The 20,080-nt window shown below is 39.3% G+C and overlaps 2 protein-coding genes across 2 annotated transcripts in view; one reads left to right on the top strand and one right to left on the bottom strand.

The window, feature by feature from the left end:
• The window catches only part of PARN (poly(A)-specific ribonuclease), a 53,152-nt gene extending 47,977 nt beyond the window's left edge, over positions 1 to 5,175 (bottom strand). Inside the window, exons 1-7 of the mRNA XM_069869728.1 lie at positions 5,095 to 5,175; positions 4,621 to 4,698; positions 3,699 to 3,778; positions 1,848 to 1,915; positions 1,672 to 1,753; positions 893 to 953; positions 40 to 205 (exon numbers count right to left, since the gene is read on the bottom strand). Coding sequence (XP_069725829.1) covers positions 40 to 205; positions 893 to 953; positions 1,672 to 1,753; positions 1,848 to 1,915; positions 3,699 to 3,778; positions 4,621 to 4,698; positions 5,095 to 5,113 — 554 coding nt within the window. The 5' untranslated portion in view covers positions 5,114 to 5,175. The remainder of the gene's footprint in view (positions 1 to 39; positions 206 to 892; positions 954 to 1,671; positions 1,754 to 1,847; positions 1,916 to 3,698; positions 3,779 to 4,620; positions 4,699 to 5,094) is intronic.
• Positions 5,176 to 5,330: 155 nt separating this feature from the next.
• On the top strand, positions 5,331 to 15,126 carry BFAR (bifunctional apoptosis regulator). The gene is made up of 8 exons (XM_069869825.1): positions 5,331 to 5,523; positions 8,760 to 9,090; positions 9,906 to 10,107; positions 10,464 to 10,633; positions 11,247 to 11,391; positions 11,623 to 11,793; positions 12,923 to 13,125; positions 13,979 to 15,126. The coding sequence occupies exons 2-8, from the start codon at positions 8,825 to 8,827 to the stop codon at positions 14,169 to 14,171; spliced, it is 1,350 nt and encodes a 449-aa protein (XP_069725926.1). The 5' UTR covers positions 5,331 to 5,523; positions 8,760 to 8,824; the 3' UTR covers positions 14,172 to 15,126.
• The last annotated feature ends 4,954 nt before the right edge of the window (positions 15,127 to 20,080 follow it).

Genomic DNA, 20,080 nt, shown 5'->3' with positions numbered 1-20,080 from the left:
TAGTTTCAGCATCAGAGTATATTAAACAATTTTACTTACACTACTCTCTCAATGAATTTTTTCTGATCTTCAGGAACTGTTACAGGACATTTTGTGGCATTAGGAGAATTGTATGACAGAGATCCTGCACCATTGGCTTGAGAACGTTTTTCATCATACTGTTCCCTTAGCTGCCTTTCTTCTTCCTGATTTAAATATGGAATTCCTAAAAAAAAATTATAAAAAAATTTAATAGCTCATCATAATTGGAAAGAAATTAGGGATGTATGATTTAGTAAAGACTTATTACTAGCCAAGCATTTGCCAGGGTTATTTCCCTGAAGATTCAAAACATACCCCTCCCTTTCAGTCACCTGTTCTAGAGCCCATTCTTTGTGTCTATACAGGCTTCCTTCTAGCATATGCCAGATTAACTGCTACCGTTGACTCTTAAGAGTTATTTGCCTCATGCATACAATACACGAGCCTTCGGACTGCAGGTAATAACCATAATCCCACAAATAATTAGTACTCCTCTTCCTTGCTATCTGCATCACTCTTATAACAGACTGCCACAGCACCTATTACAGTGCACTGATATCCCTTTAAAAGGTTACAACTGATCCATTACACAGCTACATAACTTGTTAGTCTGTCTATGTTCAGCCATCACACAAAGTAACCAAGCACTTATCTATATAGGAATTCTACTCCGTTGAATCTATGCAATGAATTTTTGGAAAGGTAGTAAATTGCACAACTGTAGAGCAGATAGGAATAGTTCTAAGGCCTTCATTATGTTCTAAGAGAGCATCATGAATGGCTGCTTTTTCTTCTTGCAGATAAATATGAAAGACACCATCCTAAATTTTGCAGACATTGAAAGAAAGAGAAAGAAACCAAACCAACTCACCATTGCGAAAAACTTTATTAAAATCAAATCCTTGGTTTGCCAAAAAGTCTATACTTGAACTCTACAACAGAAGAAAATAGCTTTACAACTGGCAAGAGCATCTGTGCCAGAACGAGCCTAATTCAGTTATTTTTACAATTTTAAGAAATTATACAATAGTCCAAAGGCAAAAGTAATCAAGTTTGCGACCCTAAACACACCACAGAGAGTTTAGGCTACGCTACTTTTGTTATTTATCTTCAGCTCCCGTGAAGTACAAGAACAATAAATACACTAAAGGGATAAAGACGAAAAGAATGACCTATGTAGAGAGACAAAACTGAAGAAAGCAAAATGTGATTCAAGAGAAAAATTCTGAGACCAGAAACACTGGCAATAGCCTGGGAAGCAGTGAAAATGAGATAAGCAGATAGGAATAAATGATCAAACAGAAAAACAAGGGAACAGGAAGTCAGACAAAAGAATGGGGAAAAAAAAAAAAGCAGAATCACCCTGCCAGGTTTGGCACATTATCTCCAGTCCCAGAAACCACACAACGCAACACATTACAAGATTTAAAAACTGAGGTTAAAGATATTCCTTTAAATTTAATTTTCAGGGATTGCTCTTAACTGATGCTTATTTCTTCCATATGGAAACCAAACCCCAGAAACACATGTTTTTCTGCCTTTTAAGCCAAAGAACCAACCACTTCTCCCTCTAAAACTCCTAGAAAATTTTCAGAAGTTTACTGCAGGTATACCCTCACCAAACAAAATCAAACTTATTTTTCTACTAACCTGACAGACAAACTTGACATCTGGAGAACTTCTGTTAAAGGGTTTTGGAAAAATATAGAAATTAAATGACTTCGTTATATACCTGTGAAAAAGAGGAGTGGCATGTCAATACAGCTTACCAATATTACTTCAGAAATTCCTCAATTACGAAAATAAGGAATAAGAGAATAACATACTTTTCTTCTGTGTGATCATATTTAAAAGTGCAAAGGCCAAACTGAAAGAGCAAAAAATCCATGGAATGCTGGAAAGGAAAGAGAAATGTTGCATGAGAATAAAAATCGTACACATTTGAAGACAATTTGAGTGCATCCACCAGAAACAGGATTTCCTTCCATTTCAAGATTAACCAAATCTGAATCTTCTTAACCACCGTTTATTCTGTTGGTAATTTTGAAGTAAACGCACCAGAGTTCTTTAACTACTGTTCATCCCCATTTAATCATTTTATTATTCACCAAAGCTGATTTGCAGTATGCATTTCGATTCTGTGCACAGAGAAGAACTGAGGGAAGCCCCATCTCTCTCCAACTGTTGCTCACACACAAGAGATGCTGCATCCAAACCAACCCTCAGTCTCCTCCTCAGTGCTCATTTACATTCTCCACAGTGTGAGAGAAGACTGAAAGCTATATGCAGCCAGTGTCCCTCACAAATACATGTAATAATACAGTTAATATTTTTCTAATCCACATGGCTAACTGGATAACACGATACTAGCATAGTCACTAGGCATTTTACCATTGTATCCTCTAGTATTTCACAATTATTGGATCAACATTGGAAAGGTTTTTAACACCACTGCAAGTGTGTAAGACAATAAACAAGCACTGTGGTCTCACTGAACGACTCACTCATGAGGACCAAGCACTCATTTTAAATACAAACAACAGACAGGATTCAATCCTGTCATAAGGGAAAAATAACAGGTGGCAACAGTATACAAAATTAGTCCTTTTATCTTTGAGTATAAGGATCAAAAGTATCAATAATCAAGACAATTTTTTAAGTGGCAAAGTTTAAGTTTTAAGAAGGTGACAACAAAAAAAAATGGGGCTACCTTCTGATACACCAGACCTCATACAAAGAGCAAGAAAGACTATTGCTTGCAGAGCCTGAATTGTCAGCTACCCTGAAGTTCTCAAAGGCTCGTATTCAGCCAGATGAACAGCACATGGCATCCTTTAGCTTCCTGGTTGCTCTTCAGAGACTGGTCTCTATTTCTATTGTCTCCTTTAGTGTTTGATGTTTTCTTTTTGCTTTTTTGGGTTTGGTGGGAAATTTTAGCTACAGCCTCCTCCCCAGGTTGTCTCCGTTTCCCAGGAGGAACACTAAACAACAATTCCTTCATCCTACAATGTCTCTTAACAGAATATTAGTAAACTGTTTATTGACCCCTCGGACACTTCAGGAAACACAACATGCTGAGATACTCAGCTTTCCTCTTTTCTGATCCCTTTCTCTGATGGGAGGAAAAAAACCCCAAACCATCAGTTTTGACCCTCACATACCATACATGGTCTCCTGTAGAGATATGGCTATTTTCGAAAACTATTTCCACATCCTCCAGCCCCATTTTCTCCTTGCGTGCTGCAGAGAGGCAGAAGCGGTAACAGCAGATGGCATTTAACTTTTGCTAGAGACACCACATGCTGGCAGGGGGAGGTAGTTTAGGAACGACCCTAATACTGCTGTAGTTACTCTGTCACTGAATTTCTCTTACTCGGTCCCCCTTTGAACCAATAAATTTTAACCCTCACAACATTTTTTAACAAGCTCTACACATCTACTAGCTCTTGTGTGAGGAATCACGGCTGGCTGACTGTTCTGATCGTGACTTCTGCAAGTTTAATGCAACACCCCCCAATTCTTGTGTTAGCAGAGACATCAAAAGCAGCAGTAGCCATCTGCACTGTGTAACCCTATTTCACAGACCTCTGACATATTTCCTACATAGTCTACAGGCCTAACTAAGGCGTTCTAATCTTTTACGAGCTTTTCCATTTTAGTCAAGCTAAACACTTTACCTTTTTAAGTTTCTGATATCTTTCTTCTGGAGTGTCAAAGCCATTGGTTAATGCACTAACAGAAGGCCCATCGCTGATCCCTGAAAAAGTAGACTTTTTTTAGTTCTACTTAGCCACAGAAAAGAAATGCAACAATTTGTAATTAGAGAAAAACATTTTCACTGAAAAGTTCATACTAAGAGTATTTCACTTGACAAAAGTTCTTCTACTGCACAAAACTGCACAAATTAGCCACTCACTTCAACGGTATCATTTCAGCAACAGAGTTCTGCCACAACAGCTCTGCTGCTCAGATTCCTATTCAGTGAAAAGGGCTACCAGTAACATAATGTTGATGGGCCTTTACAACACAATGCAGGATCCAAGTCAAATTAAAAATAGTAAGAGTGCTGTCCATAGACTCACTGAATTACTTAGTGACCTTAAACAACACTGAAAAATTGTACTTCCACAAGCATCGCATCTAATGAAACCTAATCACGACGGTTTATGTTTCATGTTTGAGTGAACTCCACATCCCAAAGCTAAAGCACTAATTAAGGCATCTCTCCAGTGCACAGGCTCTCTGAGTTTTACAAACGCTAAAGTTCTAATTGCTGTCTTCCCCTGCCCAAACGCTAACAGAACTTCCCCTCTTTATCCTAATCTCTTGCTTTCACTTCGTTTTTTTTTCCTGAGCTGCGGCTGCGAACCAATTAACACATCAAAAGATTACCGTGGGGAGGGAGCAGAAGCAGCATGACACATATCTTTATTTGACAAACCCCTGCCTATTACACATACAAAAACGGTTTAATCGTTCTGCGGCAGCCGCAGCTTTCCAAAGCCAGCAACAAGACAGGTTCCATACGCACGCCTGGCACGGGGGACCCCGCACAGGTTTTACCAACACTCCACAACCCTAACACGGGTGTCACCGTACCCGAAAACTCCCCATCGATGGCCAGGAAGTCTGACTCCTCAACGGCTTCGTAAACTTTGTTTAGGTTATCTTTAAAATCTGCAGGTAAAAGAGATAAAACACACCTGAGACTACCGAGCACTGCCTCCCTAGGGCGAGGTCGGAGCCGGCGGTGGGGCTGGGGTCAGGATGGCTAGGGGACGCCGGTGTCTGGGGGGGTTGAGGGGGAGACCGGGTGGGGTGACCGGGGTCGGAACCGATGTCACTGCTCGGCGGAGGCCGGTGTCGGGTATGCTGTGACTGATTTGACTGGGATGAAGGGAACTGCGCTGCGGGAGCTGATGCCGCGGCCCACCCTCCGCCCCGGGCCACTGGCAGAGGCCCACCCGCCGCACTTCCCCGCTTAAGATAAAGAGGAACGCGGCTCCCGCCACCGCCAACCCGGGGAAGGTGAGCCAGGAACCCGGGGCAGGCGGAGCCGACACGGTCACTCACTGCTCCTGATCACCTCCATCCCGCGCCGCCCCGGCCCCACCCGCCGCCTCCCAGCGCTTCCGGAAGCCGCCTAACCGCCGCAACGCACGTGACCGCCCACGTGACCGCCGCAACGCACGTGATCGCCGAAACAGCACGTGACCGCACACGTGACCGCCGAACCGCACGTGATTACAGCACGTGAACGCGCCCCACATGTGACCGTCCACGTGACTGCGCCGCGCCGCCGCCATTTCTGCCCGGAGCGGGACGTGATGGGAGTGTCCGGCGACGCCGGCGGAGCTTCTCGGGGGGTTGCTTCAAACGCCTGAGGCGCCGGAAAACGCTCTCTGGGGAGTGGAAATGCGAGGGATGGGGAGCGCCAAGAAGAGCAGGAGAGCGGTAAAGAGGAGCTGCGGTCGCCCCGCAGGAAAAGGCCCTGAGGAGCTGGTAGGCCTGAGGCGTCACGGAAGAGGCGTCGTTTTTTTATCGTTTAAATGATAAAACTGGCACCCTGCGTGCTCCTGGCTGGCCACGGCGGTCGCTAGTGCCCTGGGCTGGGTTGGAAGCAGCGTGGCCAGCAGGAATAAGGTAGGGATTCTGTTCTTACACTCGACTCCTGGGCGCAGCTTTGGGTCTCTCTCCTTTGAGGAGAGCGGCCAAGCCGGGGAACGAGGCTTGCGAGAAGCGGCTGGGTGACCTGGGGTTGGTTAGCCTGGAGAAAGGAGGTTGAGGGGGGACCTTATTAGTGTCTACGACTGTCTGAAAGGTGGTTATAGAGAGGTGGATGGTGGCCTCTTTTTCCCATGACAGGTGATGGGACGAGAGGGAATGGCCTCAAACTGTGCGAGGGGAGGTTTGGATTAGACAGTAGCAAAAATTTCTTTACTGGAAGGGTTATCGGTCAGTGGTATGGGTTGCTTAGGGAAATGGCTGAGTCCCAATCCCTGGAGGTGTTTAAAAGATGGGTAGGTGAAGTGCTTAAGGATATCGTTTAGTAGTGGGCAGGTATGGTTGGGCTTGCTGATCTCCAAGGTCTTTTCCAACCTAGTGATTCTATGATCATGTAGGACAACCATGTATCATTGTAGAATAACCACAAACAGCGCTCAGCAGCTCTGCAGTACACGAAGGTGGCTGCCCAGGAGATGAGGTGTTGGAGAAGCTTGGGGCAGGGACAGCGTGCAGAGTTCAGGGTACTGTTTGCATGTTTATAGTTCACACAGCAGGTGAAGAATCTTTTTTAGAATTCCAGCAGAATGAAAACAATTGGGAAATTCTCCATGAATTGGGAGGTAATTTCTGCTTAGAATAGAAGATAACAGTTATGAGGTCCTGAGCAGAAAGAGCTTTTCAAGATTCTTGAAGGTTAGCTTGTGCTTTTTCTTTAAAGCAATTTATTCTGTATGTGCTCCTAGTGAATTGACTGAAGCCTAAAGTTTTCATCTTATTCCTCTATTTGACAAATGCTCCTGAAGTTTCTGGTTAGGTCTTATTGCACTTTGAAGTGCTTGATGGATGTTTTAGAAACTGGTGATAATAGCCCAAAACTATTTATGTGGTGCAGTGATCTACACTACACTACAAATTAATATGATGCCTTGGATATGATATTGTAGGCTCTGCTTCTTTCTGGTGCCATCACCTTGGAAATGTGCCCTGCATACAGGATGCAAATGTTTATGATAACAGTAGAGTACTGGGCTGAATTAGGACAATTATCCATCTCAGTCAAATTCTATCTAGTTGGTAGTAGTCAGAACCACCCTTTGATGATAGACATCTTTTTTCTTTGAAGGTCTTATGTCTAGTTAAGTCCCTTGGATCTTGTGTTGGTTTTGTTTTGCTGTTTTTAATTATTAGATGACTTCTGTTTGCATTTGCCGCTATCATTACTGCTGTCCCAGAGTACTCAGCTAGAGCTCAAATAGATGGGAGTACCTTAACTTCCTTTGGTTTTCTGAAAATATCTGATTTTTGATGGTGCCGTTGACAGCCCACGTGCCTCATTGCTCTTTGGGAAGAGTCTTTTTACTGTCTTCATATATGCAATCTATTGCCACAAAAAGGAAATGCTATTATGTGTTATAAATAATGTAGACATCTCATATTTATTTAGGTTTTAATCCCCATTATTGTGTAGTTTTCCTTAATTAGTTTTCTAATGACGTGCTTGCCTAATTGGTTCTTTTCCATGTGTATATTAAAGCAACTGTACTTACGAATATGTAGTCTGTAATTAGAGTTCTTCTGACTTCTTATTTTTTAAATGACACTAGAAGAGATTGGCTTGTTCTATAAACTAGAACAAATAGGCTACTTTCCACAACTGGGCACAAGTCTGTTATTTTCTGTATCAAAACAGGGTGGAATAATTACTAAGTTAATTATTTGGGTTTGGTAACTAGTGTGGTTTGAACCAGAGGCACAGCTTGTATCCAACCGGAACAGGAACAAAGTCTTTGACAAAATTTCGGTGTTGCTCAGTGAAAAAGTACATCTGGACAGTGCTTTAGAAATCACTCCCTTTTGTTTGGCCTCTGGTCCAGACAGAAGAGTGGTGACAGATTTTTGCACCTGCAGAAATCCCATTGTCTCTCTCTTCCAGGGCAAACAGAAAAATGTGCTTAAATGCAAAGCCTTGGTCTCAATTCTTCACTTATAAATGATGTTTCAGGTTTGTCTTTTAGAAACCCAAGTCTTTGCTTTGCTGGGAACCGGCACATTTGTAAGCAGGCTGAGGACACTAGTTGCGCTGTTGGTTTGTATTTCTGTCCTGTTTGGATTTGTTGTTTTTTTTTTTTATTTTTATTCTTTACCAACTTGTATGCTTACTGCTGTGCTTTATCTGGTTGGGAAGATTGTAACTTAGTAGTAAGCAGGAGCCACATGGTAGATTGTGTTTTGTGTTGGTAGTGCCTGAGGAAGAGATTGTATAGCTTTTGATGGGTTCTAACATACAGTGAGTGACTCGGATCAGGGTTTTTCAAAAGAAACTAGATACAGCCATCTAAGAGAATATAGTAGGAACACCAAGCAAATAGGTTTATGTTTCTGGTAAGCTTAGAACAATTTTAAACTGTTCTCATTTGTACATTTTCTGAAATACTAGCAAATAGTAATTACCAGTGAAGTTAATACAGAGTTCAGCCGTTCACTGAGATGGCAAGCAGATCAATCCAGATCAATCCCTTGTAATTCTGAAGCATATGATTTTGTGGATTGATTTTTTTTGTTTTTTTAACATTGCCCGGCAATGTCCAGCACTGGCCTTTGTTAGTAATGGTTTATTCCCTGTGCATGGAAAGAATGGTGGTGGTATAAAACAGATCATTACATTATACTGGTGTTGTATTTTCTGATGGTATTTTCTAATGATATTTTAATTCGTGTCTTTTACTAAAACCCTGGTTAAAGATATTGTCAAAAGTCATCAGAATCATAATGAGGGTTTTTGTTTCATTTTCCTATGTAACACGGGAAAAGAAAATACAGGGAGATAGTTTGATATAGTATGTTGTTGAAAAAGTACATGGTCATGTTTCTTTTTGGGGAGAGCTAATTCAGTTGAAAAGTTTAAAGCCATCAGAGTAACAAAAGAATTACAATTATAAATTATACTGCTTGCAACTATGAACTTCTATAGTAACTTTTTTCTTAATAAGGTTTGTGTTGTTGCTTTGCAGAAATAATGCCTTACCTGGTTTGAAGACCTAGGAGAGCTTTCCGTTTGCATAAGGTGTAAAAGAAAATGGAAGAAGATGAGACTTTACAGGGCGAAAAGGAGAGGGCAGAAGTTGAAACGCATGCTACTCCTGAGATGGGGCAGCACCTATCCGTTAGTGAGTTCCTTTGCCACTGCTGTTACGACATTCTGGTCAATCCCACCACCCTGAACTGTGGGCATAGTTTCTGTAGACATTGCCTAGCCTTGTGGTGGGTATCATCCAAAAAGAATGAGTGCCCTGAATGCAGAAAAAAATGGGAGGGATTCCCCAAAGTCAACATCCTCCTCAGGTGAGTATACCGTGCCACTTGGGGATTTCTAAACTCACCAACACTAGATGTCTGGTTTCTTGAGTTTGCTGCAGTTTTTCATAGCTTATTGGTAATCTGAACTGTTGCAAGTATGTTTAAATCCTGAAATCTTTCATGTTCTGCACTTGTACTGAGCTGTTTACATACATTTTTGTGTGTGGAACTAAGGGATATGTTGGTTTGCTTTGGTTTGCGTTTTGATTTTTTTCTTCCGTTCTGAATTTTTGGGGGTTGGAGAGGAGGGGTCCTTTTTAGTATTGAGACACTTGCATCTTTTAGTACAGCTGGTTATTTCCTAATAATTTGAAGTTAGAATGATCGTTGATAATTGTAATTATTTCTATAAGAGGAATTATTTATAGGTAGAAATGTGATTTTATTGCAGAACAAAGCTAGAAATATCAGTTTGCTGTGTTAATAATACTTTATCTTAGGTTAATAAATAGATGGTAGGATTGATGGTAGGCTACATTGTCTTTTGCTTAGCATTTTTGGATAATCACCACTTGCCAGTAGCACACGCAATTCTAGTTTTATACAAGAAATAAGGATTTTTATTTTTAATGTGATATTTCGATTTTCCCTATCTTCAGAAGCTAAGGAAAACCAAACATGATGTTTGGAAGTTATTTATTTAATTTTAACTCTACTAAATGCTAATAATGAATGCTTTCTTGCTTTCAAAGATGACAGTCTTTGGTACAGGCTGGAAAACAAAAATATGAAAAATAGGCCCTATTCTGAATGTTAAGCCTCAGTGGTTGTAGAACAATGACAAATATTTTTCTCATTAGGGATATTATTGAAAAGCTATTTTCTGATGCCATTGAACAAAGAAAAGAAGATATTCAACAAAACAGTGATGTAGTACGCAGCTTAGCAACCTTCCAAAAATATGGGAATGACCAGATCCCTACAATTCCGAACACAGGAAGAATTAATCCTCGAGGAGGAGGGTTTTTCTCAGGCGTTCTGACAGCTTTAACTTGTGTAGCAGTAAGTTTCATCTGGTTGGTTTTCCATATTTACTTCATTAAGCATGCAATCTAATATAATTAAGTTACATGCATGTAAAAAAGATGATCAGCTGAGTGGAATAAATGAGGGAGCATTCAGAGCTGTCTGTCAGGAACTACAATTCTGATATATTACATGTGGAACCTGGATAAATGGGGTAAAACTTCAAGATGCGTTCTTATAACCGGGATATTCTAGGGTCCATAGAAGGGAAAGTTCTACATGTCAAGCCCCTTAATGTGTGTTTATTTGTGTCATTAATATATTTGTTTTGCAGGTAAAGGATCTCTTTTTCCTTTTTTCCCTCTTTTTATTTTTTTTTCATGTACTTATAGGTCATTCTACTTGGATATCACTGGAGTAGCAGAGAATTTGAAGAAGATCATCTTGTCCACAAGCCTGTTGCGAAGTGGACTGCTGAGGAAGTGATACTTTGGTTAGAGCAGCTGGGCCCATGGGCTTCACATTATAAAGAAAGATTTTTACTGGAGAAAGTGAATGGAAGGTGAGAGGCCTAATTGTCAAGAAAAACTCTCATTTGATTGGAATACTGCATAGTTTTGGCTAGGGATGGTATGCTATGAAATGACTGTACTTCATTCTATAGATTGTGGGAATATTCTGTTGATGTATCAGAATAAAACTCGGAGGAAATTTTAACACTTGTAGTTGAGAACTTCAGTAGTAGGTACTAAGCAGACTAACTGGATTTTCTAAGAAGTTCTTAAAATACTGACAATGCAGACTGAAATTATACTGAAAGAAAAATTCTATTATTATCCACCCCTCCCAGCTTTTATTGTTTTGTGAAAATACACATGCTATACGCATGGGTTTGATATCGGGAGACCTGACTGGATCTGTGAAGTACTGAAGAACTGTGTCCAGTAATAGTGAACAAGCTGATAAATTTGCATGCTGAAGGCAGGTAAGAGAACTTGAAAAGGAGGATATATGAAACCCAGGCTTTGAGACATGGTTGATAGGAATGTAATCCAAAAGGCAATACCCTCTATAAGTAGCTTATTGTTTCAGTATGTTACTGCTAATTAATTAACAAGTCATATCTTGTTGGTGAAGAGGCACTGTTTACCTTCTGAATTCTCCTGTTCTTGTAGACTCCTTCTGACACTGACAGAGGAGGATTTCATCAAAGAGCCTTACAGTATAGAGAACAGTAACCATAGAAAAGCTATTGTGGCAGAACTGGAATGTGTGAAAACTTTAGGTGTTAAACCACCACAGAACCTTTGGGAATATAAGGTAAATCTTACATAAAATCTGTCATGTATATTAAGTATTTTTAAAATAATGTATTTAAAAGAAGATTCTCTTAAAGCCAGGAGGAGTGTTGAGGTGGTAGAATTACCCTGCAAAAACTGCTCAGTTTGATGAACTGTTGTATTTGAAAAATGATTGACAGAAAAATCGAAGAACTGGCATGACCCTTTCATTTCATTTTTTCATGCAACTTGATAATTTGATACCTTTCAGGCAGTAAATCCAGGAAAATCACTCTTTCTTCTGTATGCACTGAAGAGTTCCCCAAGGCTCAGTATGTTATACCTCTATTTGTTTGATTACATAGAAGCTTTCCTACCTTTCATCCACACGATTTGCCCTACGCTGGAAGACAAGTATGAAGATGTTGTCCCAAAACTTGTAGTAAGTGTTCAAAACATTAAATATGCAACTTGCTTTAGTGATAAGCATTTTAAGACTAGCGGCATAAAACCCCATGATATAATTATTCATTATTTCATAGAATCATAGAATAACCAGGTTGGAAGAGACCCACCGGATCATCGAGTCCAACCATTCCTATGCCTGAATAATGGAATATTCTTTCCTGAGCCGAAGAAAGAAACACGGCCATGTGACTCCTCAGATATTTGCTTTCTTTTACAAGAAAAATGGATTTATCAAAAAAAACCTTCTATCAAACAGTTCTGTCTTCTCCCCAAGTGAACTCAGCAGCATCCGTTTACCAACAGGGCTGGACAAGCTCCAGCAGGCTTTGTCGAGACTTCCCCTAGTCCACAGTTTAGCTCCATCCACCCTCCCCCAGCAGGGATCTCTCTCAGCACTGAAAGCTCCTTGTTTCTTTTTTCTCTCCCTCCCTTGGGCCTTGGCTCAGCACTGGAGCTCCCCAACCCTCTCCGCTCCTTTTGTCTCTCTCTGAAAGGCTTTTCCTGCGTCGTGTCCTGCCAAACACAGCGAAGGTCCTGCCCTCCCTGGCAGCAGAAGCGCTGACTGACCTGGGGGGCAATAAGGGAGGGTCCTTGCCCCTTCCTTTGCCCTAGGAGAGCTGGGGATCATTTTTGCTGGGTCCCAGTGCCACAAAACAACAATTTCATCTCAGTGCCACAATTTCATCTCTGTACAACTTTAACTTTCTTTGTGGGACTTTTTTTTTTTTATATTTCTTGATTTTTATTTTATGTGATGACCAGTGTTGTGACCGTGACCTTTAAGAGTGATTTAAGGCTTTTAAGACTTTATATCTGTGAAACTGATTTTTTTTGATGCTCGTATGACTATAGAAAGGGTGTGCACACAAAATACCTGCGTTTTAACAAATGGCATTGTAACATCTCTCTGTGATGTTTTATTTTAGTCTATTGAAAATTATTGGGTTATATTACATTATTAGCTACCAGAAATTAGAATAAAGATAAGTTACTGCTTTCAGTATATGAAAAAAAAAAATTTTCAATGAGACTAGTGGGAATATGCCAGTATTGTGTCTGTTTAATAGGAAATTGATTAACAGTGTGTTTATCCTAATTTACAGGACCTTAAAGATCCTTCTTGGAAACAATGGAGAGAATTCATTGTGAAGTATTTCTTTTTGCCATACCAGTTGATAGCTGAATTTGCTTGGGATTGGCTGGACGTGCACTACTGGACATCAAGATTTATAATTGTAAATGCAATGCTGCTCTCTGTTCTGGAAGTATTCTCGTTTTGGAGGCTCTGGTCAAGACGAGAACTGAAGTAAGTCTTAACTGAGCTCATTGAAAAGGGTAGGAAGTACACGGCCTTATAAATGGAGAGTGATAGTCTTAGGATTTCACAGTTGCTCACTGAAATGACAGTGTCTGATCACAGCTCTGAGGTTATTGTGAATACAAATCTGCACATATACTAGGACTGACTTTCCAACATCTTTATTTCTGTGAATACTTGAAAGGTTTTCTTACAGCTGGCTTTACTAATCAGATGTGGCATATGCAGTCATGTTCTTAACCATTGGGTGCATATTAACTTTTACTTTGAGGGCTGACCTTTATGGCAGCTGGTTATTAGCTCTTAGCTGAGAACTAAATACATCAGAGTTTTATCACGAGATGCTTGCAATATGGTCATTCAAGGAAGAATCCTCAGGGTCATAAATAAGTTTAGTTACACTGGTATTCTTTCTGATAGGTGATCAAAGTTGCTGTGTTAGGTTACTCCTTTAAGCTTAATTTCAGCATATGAGTGTTGCTCCATTACATCTATGCTTTTGCAAGGATAGTTGTGGGACCTGGCGCAGGAGATGTGCTGGGGTTGCGGGTGTGCTGGGCGCACGCTAGGGGCAGAGTGGGCTCATGGGGCCAGGGGCATTGCCCATGACAAACCTGGAATCTCACCACTCTAACGTGCTCCATAAATTGACTTAATGCTTCCTTGTACAAAAACTACTATTACTGTGTTTTAAGAAAGCTTTTCTGGAGTACACAATGATGTTTTACAGATACCTGAGTAAGGGCTAAATAATTTGAGGGTGCAGCACATACTAGCTTTTCTTGGGCTGGATAAAAACAATACAAAGTTCCTCTAAGTTTCTCCTTTTCTATTTTCACAGGACTGTTCCTCACAGAATGTGGAAGCATTTCTGGAAAGTCTCAACCCAGGGTCTTTTTGTTGCCATTTTTTGGCCTTTTATTCCTCAGTTTTTCTGCAATTGTTTGTTTTACTGGGCCTTGTACTTTAACCCAATTATAAACATTGATCTGGTTGTTAAAGAAGTAAGGCGGCTGGACACACAAGTGCAGTGACTGGCTTTGGAACTTTTGAGCTGTTTAGCTTCTAAAAATAAACACTTGAAATAAGCTTTGCTTTTCTTTATGTATGCAGCAGAGAAAGTGGTGGATTAGGTTAACTTAATCGTACAAAAAAGCCTTAAGGTAAGTTAAATCAGCTGATTCCAAATCTGAGGATGGGCTTTGTTACCCAAAAGTAATTTCCTATTTAATAAAATAAGATATTCCCAATTTAACCACGTAAAACTTCTACGGTCCTGTCACTCTACTTCTGATCAAATCAAACTTCTTCCTCTTGTCTTGAGCATTCTGGTTATTTTCAAGCCTGACTTAAAATCAGTGTCTTCTGAACAGCTACAGTGACTTTTTTTTAGCTTGGCATTTCACACCAGCAATGTGTTCCTCAAGTTGAGTTTGCCAAAGGAAAGCCCTTCCTGGATAGGCTTGAAACTGAAGGTACTTAAGTGTTTTCAGTCTGCTTTACGTGTAGATGTGTGACTGTCAAATACCGTTACAGTAGAGTTTGTTCTAAAATTCCTTCGGAGGCAAAGACTTGAGGGTTTTTTTGTCTTTTGGAGAATGCGGTGATTACCATTCAAAATGTGTTATTCAGATCAATACCTTCTTTAATGCTCTCCTCTTGAAGTCTGTTGCTAATTCGTAAATTTAGGGTTATCCCTTAAAAAGGGTTATTTTGAGAAGTGACCTGACACTGTAATTAAGTCCTAGTGTGATATAATGCACGTATGTAGATCTGCGAGTGTATATGGACTGGAAGGTTGTTCTGCATAAACAGGATTGCCATGTGTTAATGTATGTTTTTTTGACTGAAGCAGAAGTTAATTTTTTGAAGAGTTTTGTCTCCTTGCATTCTACAGCGGTTTGAGTTTTTCATTTTTCATTTGTCATTAATATGAACTTTGAATTTGCCTATGAATATTTTTAAAGATTAAAGATCTGTTTTGAAATCTTCATTCTTAAAGCAGTCTTTTTGTCTTGTTTTTTAATATTGAAGTACTTCCTTTGACTTGTGCAAACTCATTCTGTAGCTCTACATCTTCAATTAAGTTGATGTGGGTGGAAATAGACATAAACCACTCCTTGTTCTTAAGCTGTTAAAATTAGCAGTTTTGGACAAGTGTATTGTTCAGCCAGTTGTGTTACTGATGTATCTTCCCAAAAGGTTTCAAAAAACTGTGAAGTGACCCTAGCTAAAGTGGCTTTATGTTCTTATGAGCTATATACACTTCTCAGCTTTGCAGGCTTATGTTGTCCAAGATCAAACACTTACGGGAAGGGCAGTTGGTCCCAGTGACTGCTCCTTTTTTCATGTATTAGTCTTGTTGTTGGTTTGTATTTGTGCTTTTAAGTCTGAAGTTTTAAGGGTAAAACGTCTCCCTGTGCCCTCAGGAAACTCAGGGTATACATAGATTAAGGAGCTTGAGCCATATCAAATGAACAACTTGTTAGAAAACTATATTTAAAAAGTAAATACTAGAAAAAGAATTATATTATGCCTTTTTTAATACAGGTAGGACAACTTAAGCTGAATGACATAACAGAAGTTAAATTAAGCTTCATAATAAGTGTTTAGTGCAGATAAGAGGGCTCTGCTGACACTGTCACTTCATGCGTATTTTTCTGGTTGGTTCTAAGTTAAGGGATGTTGAGGTAAATGTTAGTGGAAAAGTTTGATTTGTATCTTCTAGCCAACAGAGGGGATGAGAAATATACAGTGAATATTACGAATCTGAAAGATCTGTGACTCTTAATATAAACAAAATTAATTTTAATTCAGTTACTCCTTAAACTGATAAATTCAAATTCCTATTTAGTCAATAAAAGCTTACAAAGGACTAATTAACTTGCTTTTAGTGATCACTGTAGGAAGTAAATAAGATGATAAATGTTTGCTTTGGCCATTCTGGGGCAGAGAGGCAGAGGTGACAGGAAGGAGGATCAAGAAAGGGGAAAATAATTTGTTGTCACTATTGTTACAAAAAAGAAAAGTAATTTCAGATTTAAATACATATAGAGTTTTTATAGAATGATGTCCTATATCTAACACCTACATAAAAGCTGAATCTCACCACGCATGAAATCTGGCCACAAAAGGTATTTTGTATGATGGGGAGCTTTAGCAGAACATTTGGCAGCTTCACAGTCACATTCACATGCCTTTTTTTGACACTGGTCTTCTAGTGATTCTGAAAGAAAAAGCAAGTTTGATGTGAGTCTGAAATAATCAAAAATACCAAATACAATACCAAGAATTACTACCTTGCACTTAATATTTACCATATAAATGGCTCATATTTCAAGTGCCAAGGGAACTGTGCTGAGATTTTACTGAAGTTTACTAAGGCTTACAGTTCTTTCGTGTTCTTTAGACAGAGCTCCATGCCAGGACCTTTGGCAACAGAGACTATACAAGCATGGTTTGGTGTAGCGAAAATTGATAATCGGTGGAACTATCTTGGCAGGTGAAAATATAGTAATTGGATAAAGACTTAGATTCTCTTCTTCACCTTTATTAAAGGAGCTCTGATAACTGACGCCCCTTTAGAAAGTGTTATGTGGCCCTCCCTGCCCACCCTGTTGCTCTAGTGAAACTTGAATCATAGAATAACCAGGTTGGAAGAGACCCACTGGATCATCGAGTCCAACCATTCCTATCAAACACTAAAGTTTGGGAAGATATTTTCATTTTCACATACGCTTTAATGCGCTAAAGGATGTAGCATTAAAATTATCCGAAATAAGAGATGCAAAGATGTCCCATGTTCAGCTTAAACTGCCCACCTTGTTTTATTAAGGCACTAAGTTAGGTCAAGTGTCTTTAAATACAATGAAATCCATGTCTGTCCGTATTTGTTTTATAATTGTAGTGCTGTCTTAACATTTTTTGGCAAGAATGTTTCTTCTAGGCATGAACATTTTCTTCTACAGCAATATATTTTGGTTTAATTCTGCCAGCTCAGGAATGTGTGCGTTTTCCCTCTGCAACTGTCTGTAAACTAAAGAATCTTGATTATATTTTGTTCAAGTATTTAACATTTTGAAAGCATAGCCTAAAATCACTACTTGAGATTTGTCTGGGAGCAGAACAAGTGTCCAGTTTTGTGAATGAACTCAAATTCTGCTATGAAATAATGTTCTAAAATACATACGTTTATGCTTCTTTCCATGGTACACCAAGAGCTCTGTTTCAGCTTTGTTTCTTGATGATGCGCCTACTGTTTTGGCCAGTACTTTAAAATACGGTCAGCTTCTGGACTGGAACAGGAGCAGAACCTTTTTACAGCCAAATATGGGTGGATTGTAACTTGACAATTAAATAGTTTCAGAGAGGAGACCTTAGTACTTCTGGAGTGGTGGAGGAAATTGGCAAGTAGAGATTGTGCATAAGGTAGAGACTTGGGCAAATTAAAGGCTGAATGAAAAAGAAGGAAAGAAATAGCATCAAAAGCTTTAATTTAATTTCAGGGCAGGCAAATTCTGAATTGAGATGTGAAATGAGGGGTTGGTTTTCTTTAAACAGCCTATGTGTTGCTTTTAAATTACAGTAGTCAAACTCGGACTCAAAGTTATAAACAAGTTTATGCAAGAGCTTGCAAATAATAATGTATTCTCAAGCTGATTCTCATTCTAGGTAGTACTATATAATTACATGCAAACTATCGGACCCAGCACTTGATTTAAAAAACAAAACAAACAAAACCCCCTCACAAACCAAAAATCCACATACACGCTCCAAATACAAACAAAACCTCCTAGACCGAACAACAGCAAGAAAAAAAACAGCTGTGAACTGGGGAGAGGGGGCTTGTGAGACTCATAGAATCATTAAGGTTGGAAAAGACTTCCAAGATCATCCACTCCAACCATCAGCCTAACACTGCTGTGCCTACTAAACCATGTCACAAGGTGAATAGAAGTAAACAGTTTAAAAAAAGTTTTTGAAGTTTATTGGAAAAAAATTGCTAGAATTCATATTTCAGAGCTACTAATTACGTAAAAATTCTCAAATTAAGATTTTGATGCTTGTGGATGTGTTACTTCTATAAATAAGCATGCTAATCAGATATTGTATTACCCCAGTGTTTGTAAGATGTAATTGTGAATTCATTCATAGATTGCAGCCACTAGTAGTGGGCTGTGCAATCAATCAGGGACGAGTACGCCAAAAACTTGTCCATACATGGTGTGAAATATTTTCTGCTAAGTATAAACAGCTGTAATTTTGCCTCCTGTTTGTAATTCTTCAGCTGGAGACCCACAGGGAGTAGCGTAACATTGGTTCTGCAAAATAGTTAAATTTCAAGTAAAAGGCGGTGGGGGTTGGTAATGTTTTCTGAAAGTGTAAGAGAAACTTGTAGATCAGATCTTTGTTCGCTTATGTATACCACTAGGTAGGGATGAAGAAAAAGTGTATTCAGTTGGTTGGTATGGCTGTGATTTCTGGAGGCACGGCTTACTCTGGCAAAAAAAGGTACAAAAGAAAGGATGGTAAAAGAAGAATTTTATAAGTAATTAAGAAAATGTCTTTCTATTAAGTCCATGAGACAACCAGTAGATGTAACAAATACAAAACCAACCAAACAAATTAAACAAAAAAAGAAAGCCCCCACCAACCAAAAACTAGAATTGTTGACTCGCCACACTCAAGAGTGTTGTCTTCGCATACCCAGTGGTAACTATCTGTCTTTGGGAGACAACCTGCTTGTTCTGCCTTTGCATAGCAGCAGTCATGGTTAAAGCAGCACCTGAGAGTAAGAGAAAGGGGCCCACCTTAATTCACAGTGGTGATTTTTAGCCACACACTCTGGATGGTTTTTATCAGCATGTTTCTACAGGCTGTGAAATAAGTCAACATATGTGAACCAACAGTTACCTGCTCAGGAATCAAAACAAGGAAATTGTTTAATAGATCACCTGGGCAAAAAAAAATTACCTTGTTATATAATCGACTATGAAGAGGATGTCTGATACACTTTGCTCTAGTTGAACTTCCTCATAGATGAAAAATTCAGGAATCTTTTAAGTGTCCTGTTTTTAACACAAACTTTGATATGGGTATGCCTATCTCTAGCCCCTTCCAAGAAAAGACTAAAGGCCAGAACAGTCTGTCAGATAATGAACAGTGCATTTTTCTACAGTTATTGATGCTATTATAATGGTTACTAATACGGAAGGGACAAGAAAATTCGTTAAGCCATAGCATACCATCATACATGTCATCTTATAGCAAAGTCCTTAGGTGGTGGCAGAAAAGCTGATAGTAGAAACTGTTCAGGCATAAATAAGCATAATAATATATGCCATAATACAACTAAAACTGTTTGCTTAGTGTTGTGAGAAAAATCTGGAAAATTGCCCAATATTATGATTTAAAAATTTTCTTTGTCGTAACTGGGATAATGAATTCATAACCTTTCTGTGGAACTGAACAGTACAGGATTAATGGCTTACTTTAATGCTTACAAAAAATTACTTTGCTGGTGTAGAATCATTGTAAGCCCAGAACAGCAAATGAAGGAGGTAACAAGAATCTGAAATGTAAGTTTGCGGCAAAAATGTACAAGCTAACTATGCGCCGGTTTTTTTTTTTGTCAGCATGTGTCCGCATGCTCTATGCATTGTCATTCAGTTTCCTCCTGGCAGCCTAAAACTTGTATTACAGCAGGCACATGGTGTTTAGACTGCCTGAGGAATTTGTGTCTGCAATAGAAAAAGTTAATACTGTAAGCTCTCACTGGCAATTACTGTTTTCCCCTACACTTATTAAATAATTACTTGGCAATTCCACATAACTCTCCATGTATAAAGATCCTGCAGTAGGTAACACTTGAACAGCACAGGCCAGTGAAGCAGCTTGATACATCCATTTCATAAGCAGAAATTGAAAAAAAATGATGTCTAGT

This window comes from Phaenicophaeus curvirostris, chromosome 16 (assembly GCF_032191515.1).
Source record: "Phaenicophaeus curvirostris isolate KB17595 chromosome 16, BPBGC_Pcur_1.0, whole genome shotgun sequence".
In the NCBI taxonomy this organism is placed as follows: Eukaryota; Metazoa; Chordata; class Aves; order Cuculiformes; family Cuculidae; genus Phaenicophaeus; species Phaenicophaeus curvirostris.
Note: the sequence above shows the minus strand (reverse complement) of the source record. Positions and strands in the feature narration are given on the sequence as shown.